Source organism: Candoia aspera, chromosome 2, assembly GCF_035149785.1.
Source record: "Candoia aspera isolate rCanAsp1 chromosome 2, rCanAsp1.hap2, whole genome shotgun sequence".
NCBI lineage: Eukaryota > Metazoa > Chordata > Lepidosauria > Squamata > Boidae > Candoia > Candoia aspera.
In genome coordinates, this window is record NC_086154.1 from 222,490,028 (window position 1) to 222,503,992 (window position 13,965).

At 41.1% G+C, this 13,965-nt stretch overlaps 1 protein-coding gene across 2 annotated transcripts in view; it reads left to right on the forward strand.

The window, feature by feature from the left end:
• The first annotated feature begins 4,911 nt into the window (after positions 1 to 4,911).
• The window catches only part of CHD1 (chromodomain helicase DNA binding protein 1), an 82,699-nt gene continuing 73,645 nt past the window's right edge, over positions 4,912 to 13,965 (forward strand). Inside the window, exons 1-2 of one of the 2 annotated variants that reach the window (XM_063295394.1) lie at positions 4,912 to 5,261; positions 10,327 to 10,523. In XM_063295394.1, coding sequence (XP_063151464.1) covers positions 10,471 to 10,523 — 53 coding nt within the window. In that variant the 5' untranslated portion in view covers positions 4,912 to 5,261; positions 10,327 to 10,470. The remainder of the gene's footprint in view (positions 5,262 to 10,326; positions 10,524 to 13,965) is intronic. The other variant, XM_063295393.1, reaches the window with a different exon arrangement.

Consider the following 13,965-nt stretch of genomic DNA (forward strand, 5'->3'; position numbering starts at 1 on the left):
GAGCAAGCGAAAATCTATCTCTGTGATATTGATAAAATTCTACAGTACCTTCTATGTAATTGGTCAAATTCTCCTCTCAGATTTTACAGGTAAATTGGTCATTCAGGTGATTACGGTTATTAAAGAATAGTATTGTTTTATTAAACCTAAGATAAAAACAAACAAAATGTTGGGGGATATCTTTACAATGTTATTAAAGCAAAAAATGTGTCACAAACCCTGATTCTAGTTTAATGATTGGATGTAACATAAGAACAATCCAGTTAGATAAAGCTATGCACCATCTTCGACAAGCATTTTGTCATGGTGGCCAACTAAATGTCACTGGGTCTTCAAAAGCAGATGCTTCCCCAACAAGTGAGACATGAAGGCTTACTTCTCCTAACTTGGAGATAATACTAGGTCTGCTAGACTAATAGCTCTCAATAAACTTGTCTTCCATTTATCTAATTTCCTTTTACTGTAAAGCCATCTTCATGGCCTGTAGTAATGAATTCAATGTGTTAATTGCATATTAATTAAGAGGTATTTTCTTTAACTGTTTTAAATCACCATACAATCAGCTAAATTAGATTATCCCTATCCTAGTGTTTTAGGAGAGGAAGAAAAACAGGTGGGACAGCATTTCAGAGTGCAGAAGCACTAGAGGCTTGCCCATGAGTTACCACCAGATGGCAGCTGGTAGGTCTTTGTACATGCAACTTAGCTTCCTTGATGGTCTACAAAGCAAAGGCAACTTGACATATATCCTGGTACTAAATTAATTAGGGTCTTGTATATCATAACCAAAACTTGAACCTCACTCAGTAGCAAACCGGCAGCCAATGAAGTTGCATCAACAAGGTGTAACATATGCACAGCCAAGTGCCCCACTTAGCACTTGGGCCATGGCATTCTGTATTAGCTGCGGTTTCCAGACCAAGCTTAAGGGTAGCACCACCTATAGTGCATAACTAAATCTAACGGTAAGTTTACCAGCACATGCACAATTGTAGCTAGGCTATTCCTGCCCACGAAAGGATGTAACTGGGATATCAACAGAAGTTGGTAATAGGCACGGCTATATGTAGAGGGTCACTTTTGCTGACAATGACTCTAGGACTATCCTAAATTATATAGAGTTCTTTCTAAAGGAATGCAACTCTATTCAGGACAGACTAGTAAAATCCTCTGCATTCAAGGTTTCTGCTTCTTTAAGACCAGTGACACTACTCCATAGGCAAAAATGCATTCATCATTCCCTCGCCCACCTAATCAACCCTGTTCAGCTAGTTCAAAGTGGTAGGCCAGACAGGTACAAACTGAGACTGGTCCATTCAATTGGATCAGACACTGTATCAAAAGCAGTGTTCAGGTTGGTACAAGCAATTTTATTCCCAAAGGGCCTCATAAATTTATGACTACAGTGCTCAAGGACACAGACATTGAGTTTTCTAGGGCAGATAGCAATACAGGTAGATCTTGCTTAATGACTGCCCTGTTTAGTGACCATTTGATGTTATGAAGGCACTGAAAAAGTAACTTTACAACCACTGCAGCATTCCCATGGTCACGTGATCAACATTCAGGCACTCCACAACCAGCGGACACATACAACCCTTGCAGTATCACATGATTATCATTTGCATGCTTCACAGCCAGCTTCTGACAAGCTGAATCAATGGAGAAGCCAGTAGTAAAATCACAAGCTGGGGTCACATGTCTCACTTAATGATCTACAGTGACCAGCTTAACAACTGCAGTGGAAGTGATGCTGTAACATGATGTTTCGCTTAGTGGCAGCTTTGCTTAGTGATGAAGTTGCTGGTCCCAATTGTGGTCACTAAGCAGGGACTACCTATAAGCCTTTCCCTACCCTAAACCACTCTGCTGGAGTGCTACTTGAGGAGACAACAAAGTAAGCTTTTCATGTAGCTTTCACTGCCACTCAGTAAGTGCAATTCAGTCAGCCTGCTGACAAGTCTTATATCACTTGTTCTTTAGCTGTGTCCTAGAGTGTTTCATTGCACGGAGCTCTCTAGAAAACCAGAGGGTAGCCAGAGTCTCACAGGGGGCACTCAGGAGCAATTGTACCAGTATTCCCTGCTGGTTTTGCATTCCATAGGCCAACTAGACCTTAACAAGATTCCTCCCAAGCATTCAAAAACCCATCACATTCCCTTAGTGTCTAAGGATGGATCATCTTAATAGTTCTCCCAGTGGATGGCATGATGCCATAAAACCAAGCTTCATTAGATGATCTTCTGACCATTACAGAGAGGGAAATGTGCCCCCTGCCCAAGCCACCTCCTTTTGAAACTGTGGCATTTTATCGTAAAGCATAAGTATTGGGGAGCGGCAGCTTACTTCATCAGATGTGTTAAACGAAGTGAGCTGCAGTTCATGAAAGCTTATGCCTTATGATAAAATCTGTTAGTCATAAAAGGTGCCACTAGACTCTGATTATCTGGCCACCATAGACTAACATGGCTCTCCTACAATGTCTTCTACGGAAGCCATGGAATTCTGAGCTGGCTCTGCTAATGCAGCCTCAGCATGAGGAAGCAGTCAAACACATTTGTATCAACTCTGTACAAGACACTCACCCATCCAGGTCTCAACTATTACTGCAGCTTTAAATAACCCTCAAGTGATTTAAACTCTAAACACAAAGCAGAATGATGCTGCTTCATTTTTCTAATGCAGTTAGCAACAAGTCAACCTGAACCAAACACATCCATCCTCTTCATGGTTTTCCTCTAGAAATTAAATTCTATTACCTTCTTGATATTAATCTCCAAAGTGCTTAATATCCTTAGACAATACGTAAATTGATTCTGCAATGACTTGGATAGAACCAGCATCTTTTATGTGTGCTCAATAACTTATCCCCAAATGTACCATTCAGCCTAAACATCAAAACATTTTATTCTAACATCACACTGTTACCTAGCCATAGAAACATCAAAATTTTGTTTCCGTGGTTTATCATGCATTTCAATAATTGCACTCTTGAAGGCCAGCAGTTCAGCCCAGAAGTTTATAGCTGATATGAGGGAGTGCTCTTTGGTTTAGTTTGTTTAATCATGATTAACTAAATTAATCACAACTGTGTTTACACAATCTTCTAAGGTAAAATCAGACAACCAACATTATAACATAGCTTAGCATAGCATGGTGCATAAACACTACCTCTAAATAATCCTTAGACAGACCTTCACTTCTGCTGACAGTTTCATAGCTGGTTTGACTCTGAGCCTTTAAATAACCAATTCTTGAAAAGCACATTATGTATAACGTACAACTTTGGCTACAAAAATGCTTTTATGCAGACTTTTGGCATAATTATTTGCAATAAATGGAGACTTATTTTCTATATAGTCTTCAATGTAGCAAAGTTGTCATCTTTGCTGCTTTACTTTTTCATTAGCCAAAACAAGTAATTTGCACCTGGGACAATGTAATTATTTTCCTAAAAGAATATAACTCTTTGTGAGTCTAGTAAACCTATTATGATTTGCAACAGCAATAAAGTCCTTAAGGCTTAATGTACAAATATAAACAGACTGAATATTCATGTTTCTTCTTAAGTATTCTATGAAATCTAAATCCTTTTTAGTTGTGAGGTGGGAAAGAAATGTAGGAAAGTTGAGCACTATTTATGGTAGAACTTAACTATTTCCAATTAGATTTGAGCACTGCAATTTCTTGAAAGTTCTGAATATAAGTGTTCAAATCTAATTGGAAATAGTTGAAACTGTCTTGTAAGCTATTAATAAATGTATGCTTTTGAAACTGGATATGGTGAAAGAATGTACAAGAATTAATGTACAGCCAAAAATGTAGGTAGGAAGAAATGGAAGATATTGAGGCAGACAAGAGACTATATTTTATTTTATTTTATCCTCTATTTTGATTAAACAGAAGAAACTGTAAATGTTCTTAAGTGACCTTATCTGTATCAGAAGAATAAGGAAATATGCAATACATTAGACAGGAAAATAAAATCAGGAAATGGCTTCAAATTTAACTTGTGAATCAGAAATGTGTGCTAGGTGCATAGTCTGGGTGTAATTTTATTTTTTTTTACAATCCTGGAATCAGAATGTACATTCTCAACCAGCATTTTCCAATTATTTCCCAAGCATATAGTTTCCATGAAATAGCCACCACTGTATAATTTTACATAACCTATTACTCAACTTAACAAGTAAGTTTTTTGAATGGATTAATTTTTAAGCAGTGAAAACCACTATATATAGACTTCCAGCTAGAAAAGACAACCATTTTTATTCACTGCCCAGGAAAAGACAAATCACAAATTATGTCAAAGTGTCACTCAGATATCAACACATAAATTCTTTTATCTCTGCCCCCCACCCCATATCTACCCCGACTTGTATTTGGCCATATATGGTAGAAATATGCACGTTATCTAATACATACTTCACCGCCCGCCGGAAAAAAATCCAAGATTTTAATCAATCTTAATCTTAAATGTATAGAATGGCAAAGTAGTCTGTTGCCCCTACGGACACGGCTCATACGTGTCCATTTACCGAGTCAAAATATTCAATGCACCAGGAATCCCATTGGATTCTTAGACTAAACATTTGTGAACCCGGAAGGAGAGAAGTTTTGCCAACACGGTATTCGACCCCGATCGAAAGTCAATCCAGTTCCGAGAGGGCAGAATTGGGGAAGGAAACGTCCCACCCGCAATCCCTCCCACGTGAGAGCGGCCCCTTTGTGGCGGCCGAAAAGCGAAGCCTTGCAAGCGCGCACCCTCTGCGCCCGCCCCCGGCTTCCAAGCCCGGCGCGCGCGAGCCTTTCCCCCAACTTCCTTTCCGCGCTGACTCCTCCCTCCCCTTCCCGCTCTGTCCCAGGGCTGACATCACGCCCGGGGTTTCCATGGGATGAGGGAGGGGGAGGAGGCTGCGCTGAACTGCTACGGCGGCAGCGTGATGGCGGCGGCGGCCGGGAGGACTTAAAGCAACGGCGACGCACGCCTGCTTACCTCAGGCTTTTTTTTTTAACCCGTTCCTTCCTCCCCTCCCCCGCCTCCCTTTCCGAAGGAGCCGCGCTCCCTCCCCCCTCTTTTGGGGGCAGACCAAGCGAGAGGGCCGGGAGAGGCAGGGAGAGGGTGAGGAGATCCAGGCCGGCCCCGGAGCGCCTCTTTCTCCGCCGCCTCAGACCTTTTAAGGCCCGGCTGCAGCGCTCTCCGCGGCTTGTTCGCCACGCTGTTCTTCCAGAGAGGCCCAGGCAGGCCTGGCGACGCTCAGGTAAGGGCGGCCCACCGGAGGAAGCAGGAGGCTGGGCAGCGCTGGGCTGACCGGCAGGAAAGATCTCAGAGCGATTTGCAGCCTGCCTGGGCGCCTCGAGCAGGCCGAGGTGGGGAAAGGGAAGGGTGGAGAGAGGAAAAAGGAGGGAGGGCGGCAACGAGGCTCCGGCCTGAGTGAGCTGGGAGCTGCGGCGCGGCCTGCGGCCCGGATTGAACGAGAGCGAGGAAGAGGGACAGGGCCCGGCCGTGCTTTCGGGAGAAGGCCGGCCTTGGGTGAGCATTCGGGGAGGGGCGTGCAAGGGGCCAGCGCTGGGCGGAAAATTGTCACTTTTATTAGCCCCCACCAGATGTGGAGCCGCGGGGTTGCCCGCCCGTCCCCCGGCGCTCGCCTTGTCGCTCCCTCCCAAAGCGGCTCGGACGAAGCGACCACGCTGCTGTCCTGGCCTTGGGTCCTCTTTTTTCAGCTTCCCCCGCCATCTCCCTTTGTTTACCAGGCAGCGGCTGCCGAGAGGCGGTTGTGAGAGACGCAAAGAGGCTTTCGCAAGCGAGCAGGGGAACGGCAGGCGGGCGGGCCGCGGCCAGCCTTAAGAGGTGGGAAAAAATCCCGGTGGTGGTAATTGTAAAAAAGGCGCCGTGTGAGGAGCCGTGAGAGACACCCATGACGCTACGGGGGAACCGGAGGGAGGGGAGAAAGCCCATTTGTTTTGGCACCCACTAAATCCACGAGGCCCGCTCCTCATTGGCTGACAGGCTGGCGGTGAGGGCTTCTATGCGCTGCCTTCCTGCTGCTCTGAACAGTGGCCCCGCCTTTCCCTGGGTTTCCTAAAAAGAAAAGAGCGCGGGAGAGAACCCCGCACGAAACTCAGCTGACTGATGCGGGCGGTTAATGGTCTTTGGTGTTAGTTTTTTCGGTTCCAAAGAGGCGCCAGCGTCTCGTTAACCAGCTCTAGTTCCTCTGGGCTTGGAACTTTCAGTGAAAGTCTGCCTTACTATAGCATTGAAAACAGACGTTGTTGTTTATTCGTTTAGTCGCTTCCGACTCTTCGGGACTTCATGGACCAGCCCACGCCAGAGCTTCCTGTCAGTCGTCAACACCCCCAGCTCCCCCAGGGACGAATCCATCACCTCTAGAATATCATCCATCCATCTTGCCCTTGGTGGGCCCCCCTTCCTTTTGCCTTCCACTCTCCCTAGCATCAGCATCTTCTCCAGGGTGTCCTGTCTTCTCATTATGTGGCCAAAGTATTTCAGTTTTGCCTTTAATATCATTCCCCCAAGTGAGCAGTCTGGCTTTATTTCCTGGAGGATGGACTGGTTGGATCTTCTTGCAGTCCAAGGCACTCTCAGAATTTTCCTCCAACACCACAGTTCAAAAGCATCGATCTTCCTTCTCTCAGCCTTCCTTATGGTCCAGCTCTCGCAGCCATATGTTACTACGGGGAACACCATTGCTTTTACTATGCGGACCTTTGTTGTCAGTGTGATGTCTCTGCTCTTAGCTATTTCATCGAGATTTGTCATTGCTTTTCTCCCAAGGATTAAGGGTCTTCTGATTTCCTGACAGCAGTCAGCATCTGCAGTAATCTTCGCACCTAGAAATACAAACTCTTTCACTGCTTCTACATTTCTCCCTCTATTTGCCAGTTATCAATCAAGCTGGTTGCCATAACCTTGGTTTTTTTGAGGTTTAGCTGCAAGCCAGCTTTTGCACTTTCTTCTTTCACCTTCATCATAAGGCTCCTCAGTTCCTCTTTGCTTTCAGCCATCAAAATGGTATCATCTGCATATCTGAGATTGTTAATGTTTCTTCCAGCGATTTTAACTCCAGCCTTGGATTCCTCAAGCCCAGCATGTCACATGATGTGTTCTGCGTACAAGTTGAATAGGTAGGGTGAGAGTATACAGCCCTGCCGTACTCCTTTCCCAATCTTAAACCAGTCTGTTGTTCCGTGGTCTGTTCTTACTGTTGCTACTTGGTCGTTACACAGATTCTTCAGGAGGCAGACAAGATGACTTGGTATCCCCATACCACTAAGAACTTGCCACAATTTGTTCTGGTCCGCACAGTCAAAGGCTTTAGAATAGTCAATAAAACAGAAATAGATGTTTTTCTGAAACTCCGTCTTTTTCCATTATCCAGCGGATATTGGCAATTTGGTCCCTAGTTCCTCTGCCTTTTCTAAACCTAGCTTGTACATCTGGCAGTTCTCGCTCCATGAATTGCTGAAGTCTACCTTGCAGGATCTTGAGCATTGCCTTACTGGCATGTGAAATGAGTGCCACTGTTCGATAGTTTGAACATTCTTTAGTGTTTCCCTTTTTTGGTATGGGGATATAAGTTGATTTTTTCCAGTCTGATGGCCATCCTTGTGTTTTCCAAATTTGCTGGCATATAGCATGCATTACCTTGACAGCATCATCTTGCAAGATTTTGAACAGGTCAGCTGGGATGCCGTCGTCTCCTGCTGCCTTGTTATTAGCAATGCTTCTTAAGGCCCACTCAACCTCACTCTTCAGGATGTCTGGCTCCAGCTCCCTGAGCACACCGTCAAAGCTATCTCCGATATTGTTATCCTTCCTATACAGGTCTTCTGCATATTCTTGCCACCTTTTCTTGGTCTCTTCTTCTTCTTCTGTCAGGTCCTTGCCATCTTTGTTTTTGATCATACCCATTTTTGCCTGGAATTTACCTCCGATGTTTCTAATTTTCTGGAAGAGGTCTCTTGTCCTTCCTATTCTATTGTCTTCTTCCACATCCATGCATTGCTTGTTTAAAAATAATTCCTTATCTCTTCTGGCTAACCTCTGGAATTTTGCATTTAATTGGGCATATCTCCCCCTATCACTGTTGCCTTTTGCTTTCCTTCTTTCTTGGGCTACTTCTAGTGTCTCAGCAGACAGCCATTTTGCCTTCTTGGTTTTCTCTTTCTTTGGGATGTATTTTGTTGCCGCCTCCTGAACAATGTTGCGAACTTCTGTCCAGAGTTCTTCCGGGAGCCTATCTACTAAGTCCAGTCCCTTAAATCGATTCTTCACCTCCACTGCATATTCCTTAGGAATATTAGTGAGCTCATATCTAGCTGATCTGTGGGTCTTCCCTAATCTGTTTAGTCTGATCCTAAATTGTGCAGTAAGAAGTTTGTGATCGGAACTACAGTCAGCTCCAGGTCTTGTTTTTACCGACTGTATAGATGTCCGCCACCTTTGGCTGCAAAGGATGTAGTCAATCTGATTTCGGTGTTGTCCATCTGGTGAAGTCCATGTATAAAGCCGTCTCTTAGGTTGTTGGAAGAGAGTGTTTGTTATGCAGAGTGAGTTGTCTTGGCAAAATTCTATCAGCGTATGTCCTGCTTCGTTTTGTTCTCCCAGGCTATGCTTACCTGTAATTCCAGGTGTCATTTGACTGCCCACCTTAGCATTCCAGTCTCCTGTGATGAAAATAACATCTCTTTTAGGCGTGTTGTCCAGTAGGTGCTGCAGATCCTCATAGAACTGCTCTACTTCAGCTTCTTCAGCATTTGTGGTTGGGGCGTATATTTGGATCACTGTGATGTTAGATGGCTTGCCCTGAATTCGAACTGAGATCATTCTATCGCTTTTTGGGTTGTATCCAAGCACTGCTTTAGCCACTTTACTATTAATTATGAAGGCTACTCCATTTCTTCTGTGGTCCTCTTGTCCACAGTAGTAGATCTGGTGGTCATTTGATGTGAAGTGGCCCATTCCAGCCCATTTCAGTTCACTGACGCCCAAAATGTCTATCTTGACATCTCACCAATAACCACATCCAATTTGCCCTGGCTCATAGATCTTACATTCCAGGTTCCAATGGTGTGTTGATCCTTAGAACATCGGATTCACTGTTCACCACCAGCACCGTCGGCCGCTAGCCGTCCTTTCGGCTTTGAGTTAGCTGCGTCATCACGTCTGGGGCTAGTTGAACTCATCCTCTGTTCCTCCCCAGTTACATTTTGACCAACTTCCGACCTGGGGGCCTCATCTTCCGATGGTATACCGACATATCTCTGGTTGTACTGATCCATTTAGTTTTCACGGCAAGAATACTGGGGTGGGTTGCCATTACCATCCCCAGGGATCGCAGTTAGTCTGACCTCTCTGTCACGACCTTCCCATCTTGGGTGGCCCTTCAGGGTTTAGCTCATGGCATCATTGAGGTGCTCAAGCTCCAGCACCACGACAAGGTAACAATCCTTTGCTGAAGTGCAAACAGGCTAATACAATGTAAATCATAATGATACATATGCACACTTCCTGTAATCCTGAGACTGGATTGTTAACGATTCTTATGTATGTATCGGTTAAAAAGTTGATTTTTTTTCTATATTCATTTGAGTGCCATTTATAAAATAAATGAACATATATATATGTTCATATGTTTTTTTTTATTTATATATATATATATATATATATATATATAATTTTTATCCCGCCTTCAACAGCATGTGTGCCCTGGTAAAGTTGTTTAGGACTGTAGCTGTATTATCTTTTGTAGAAACTGCTATAGGAAAAAAGTGTACATTGCTCTTTTTCCTCTGTCATAGTTACTTGAATCAAGTTTAATTTTCAGGTATGATAGAAATGATATGAAATTAGACTTTCAAAACAAGAAGCTGGTCTGTCTCTGAACAATATTGATGGTACCTTTGTAGGTTTTTAGTGAGGTAATGATTTTTTGACATACATCTTGTGATTGTAGGACACAGTGAATCAGAAACTAGCCCAGAATTTTGTATAACTCAACCTCTGTTCATAATATCGTTGGAACCCAGAAAATTGAGTTGAGCAAAATATGGTCAATTGTGTTGTGTGAACATGACTTTATTGTCAGACTGGGATTGTGTTGTGTGGGGATTAATGGATTAAAAACCTATTTCTGAAAATGGTTGAAGACACTGAGCCAGTCCTATATCTTAACTTAAGTAACCTCATAGGACCATTATAGAATAGGAAGGAACGCACATTCAGTTTGTTAAATAAACATATAATGCTACTATAATATTTACAAATTTGATTATGTAAACATTTCAAATCTTTATTTTTTAAAGGTAACTCATGCAGGAATCATGAACTGCTGAACACAGTGAAATATCTGAAGTATAAGGAAGAGAGCTTTCTAAGTAGACATTTTATATCCTGGTTACAGGCTGGGAGAACTTTTATTTATATTTTTATCTTCGTGAATATTTACAATGAATGGACACAGTGATGAAGAAAGCACAAGGAACAGTAGCGGAGAATCAAGGTATGGACTTGGATTCACTTTTGGTATAATCTTAATATTTTTGTATAAATAAGCTTTGAAAATTTACATTATTTTGGGATTTCAAGAATATGTATAGCTTAATGCTGGTAAAACTATTTAAAATAACTTATAAAAGTGTCTTTCCATCCCCTGTATACATAGTCCAGATAGTTTGTTTGTCCACGTACATACAAAATTATGTACGAATCTAGTTATACAAGGTTAAATAATCAGTATCATTATTTAACCTTATTTTTTGGTCCTGCAATATAAATCTGTATCTTTGTCATGTTCTTTGTTTCTGACAGTGTTTTCTGTTTCAGTAACATTTCACTAATGTATATGTTATAATTGTGATTAAGAATGCGGAAAGTTGTACTTCTCCCAAATGTACATGGACCAAGCAGTAGTTGAACACATTGAACTGAGTGGGTTTACCGCTGAATAATTTCTATAGGATTGCTAAGAACCTATTTCAAATACATGTCCTACTTTTTCTAATGATTTTGTTACGAATATTTCAAAAATATAAGCAAGAGAAAATGTATTTGAGCAGTTATCCTGAGAATAAAGATTGTTTTAAGGAAATGTCTTTACAAATATTGTACATACAATGTTTTCACAAGTACAGTTATAAGTATGAAATACTGTATAATAAATTGGGAACAATTTATACATGTAGATTACCTTGCGCAAGTCAAATTTAGATTATGGTTTTATGCCATCTAGTCTGCAGATGAATCGAGTTTTAACTCAGTTGTGTTTACATTACATATGATCCTAAAACAAACATGCTTGGTTGTTAACCAAACCCATTTATTGTAGTTTCTAAGTGTGGTTAAAGGCTAGGGCTAATTTGTGAACAGTCATTTGTAGCTTATTCAACAACCAATAGTTAAGGAAATCTTGACTTAGTACAGTGTATGAACCCAGCTGTTAGGATTTGCTACTCAATAAATGTGCATGAGATTGATTGTGCTGTGTGCCTCACAGTTTTACTAACCTTTGTGGAAGTCAGTGATACGGGATGCTTTGAGCAGGGTTCTTGAAAGCTAGATATAAATAGTTTACTATAATCCAGCTTCGTGTTGGTTGCCCAGCTATTTGCTCTGAATATTTGTGGGGTGGGGGGGGGTGATGTTTGTATCTGAATGTTCTATTAGCTTCTGTAGCTAATTTTTAAACACACTCCTTGAATTTTTTAAATCTTACTCTAAAACCATCTTAAGTATTAAAACATCATGCAATTGTAGATGATATTGTTTGAATAAGTTATTTGTTGGTCACATAAGTCATTCATAAATTTTGTGGCTATTGTATGCATCTTGCGGTCAAAAATTAACTGAATCACGATATACATTATATATTGTTTTTGAGAATTTTACAGTAAAAAGATGTGTTTTGTTTCAAACAGTTCCAAGAGCAATTGTGACTTGATCCTTAGCTGTTCAAACATAGACAGCTATGTCATAATTGCGGTAGGGAGGGGGTGAATGCTGCCTAGGTTCCCTTTCCCTTCTCAGTCTTGTTCTTCTGGAAGCCTTAAGTGCCATATATCAGGAGATGTGGCAGTAGATTGATAATCTGTAATGATTAAGAACTTTCAGATATATTATTAGAAATCACTTAATTGTCAATATGAATTCTTTTGAGGAGCATGAAGGGTAATAAAATTGCTTAAATGGAGTTGAGGTTATAGATAAAGGACATACCTGGTGATAACTTTTGATTAAGCCAGTTAAAGGATATAGTTTTGCAGGTGTGTACTTGACAAGATAATTCATAAACATGAGTACATGTGCCATAGAATTCTGAGTAGGTCCTACTTGTTGAAAATACAGTGAATCCTTTGAGCAGACCATGTTACAATGGACTTCATATAGAATGGACCAGTTTTTATGCTGATTAACTTCATTTGTGTAATGATGTCATTACACAAATGATGTAAATTGGTCCAAATTACATCATTAGTGTAATGGAATGATAATAATGCAAAGCACTGCTGGGGATCAATTCACTGAATTTGCAGGCATTTGTGAATAATGGACGCTTCCTCTTCCAGTTATGTCTTTAAAACGAGGTTTTACTGTATCAGAATTTTATCCCTAGTTTAATAGGAAACAACATGAAGAGATTTCTGAAATTTTAGTCAATACATCTTTATTGTCTGCAATATTCTATGTATCTGAATTAAGTCTTGCTGCCAAATTGCTTTGTCTGAGTTGCTTTGCTGGCTTATATAGGAAAGGTCTAGTTGGAAGATTGGCAGGAAATTGAATGTAGATAGAGCTTGCACCATCTGTGATTTCCCATCTATCTGTTATTTCCTACCTGCTAGAGAGTACTTTCAAAGACATCCCATTTTCATGAAGAAGTTAGAGAAATGTTAGCAACCTAAGAAGGAAGTTTTCAGTTTCTTGGCATAATCACCCAAAATGTTAGCCGTGGTCCTCTTCACATAACTATTTGTATTCCAGTTCAAATGAATACTCTAAATATAGAACCAAACTAAAGTTGAGGAGGATACAGCTCTTAGGGAAAGAGCTGTAGAGTGAAGTGGAATAAAGTGAAACTGAAAGGAAAAAGGAGTAGGCACAAAGGGAAAGGTAGCTGTGGCAAAGTAATTGTGAAGAGCAAGGTAAAATTAAGCTTGACTGTTGCTCATGCATATTTTTATGCATGTTTGTTATGGAAGTATGCCACACTGTATCTCAGTGCCCATGTGTGAAATAAAAACAGTATCAACAATCTGGTAAAACCTTCCCAAACTGAGTGCTCAGTTGCGCAGATTTTAGCACTGGCTACACTGGCTAGGAAATTTTGGGAGTTGAAACCTTTGCCTTAGAGGATGCCCAGTTTGGGAAACATTAATCGAGAGTTGATATGAAGTGCAACATGTATGTAATAATCTCCAAACACTAACATTTGATACAGATATGAACAATAGTGCTAGTTGTCATGTTACTGTTAACTCTGGCATACTACTTTATGGATTCCTTATCATTTCATGCAAAAATTGCCATGTGCTTCTAATGAATTTCCAGCAGAATTTCATTTCATCCCAATAAAAGAGAAAGAAGTGCAGCATTTAAATGATTTATCAGTAAGATCAATTACTGATTGATTTATTAATTACTGATTAAATATTGAACAAGAGATACTTTCTTTAAAAGTATGTTTAATGCTGTACATATATCCTGGAATTAAGTAACTAATTAAGAGCTAGTTTGGTGTAGTGGTTAAGGTGCTGGCTAAAACCCAGGAGACTATGAGTTCTGTTCGTCCCTTGGGCATGAAAGCCGGCTGGGTGACTTTGGACCAGTCACTCTCTCTCAGCCCAACTCACTTCACAGGGTTGTTGTGGAGAAAATAGGAAGCAGGAGTATTAGGTATATTAGGAAAAATCAGTAAGAAATAGATTTAAAACTAAAAATAATTTATT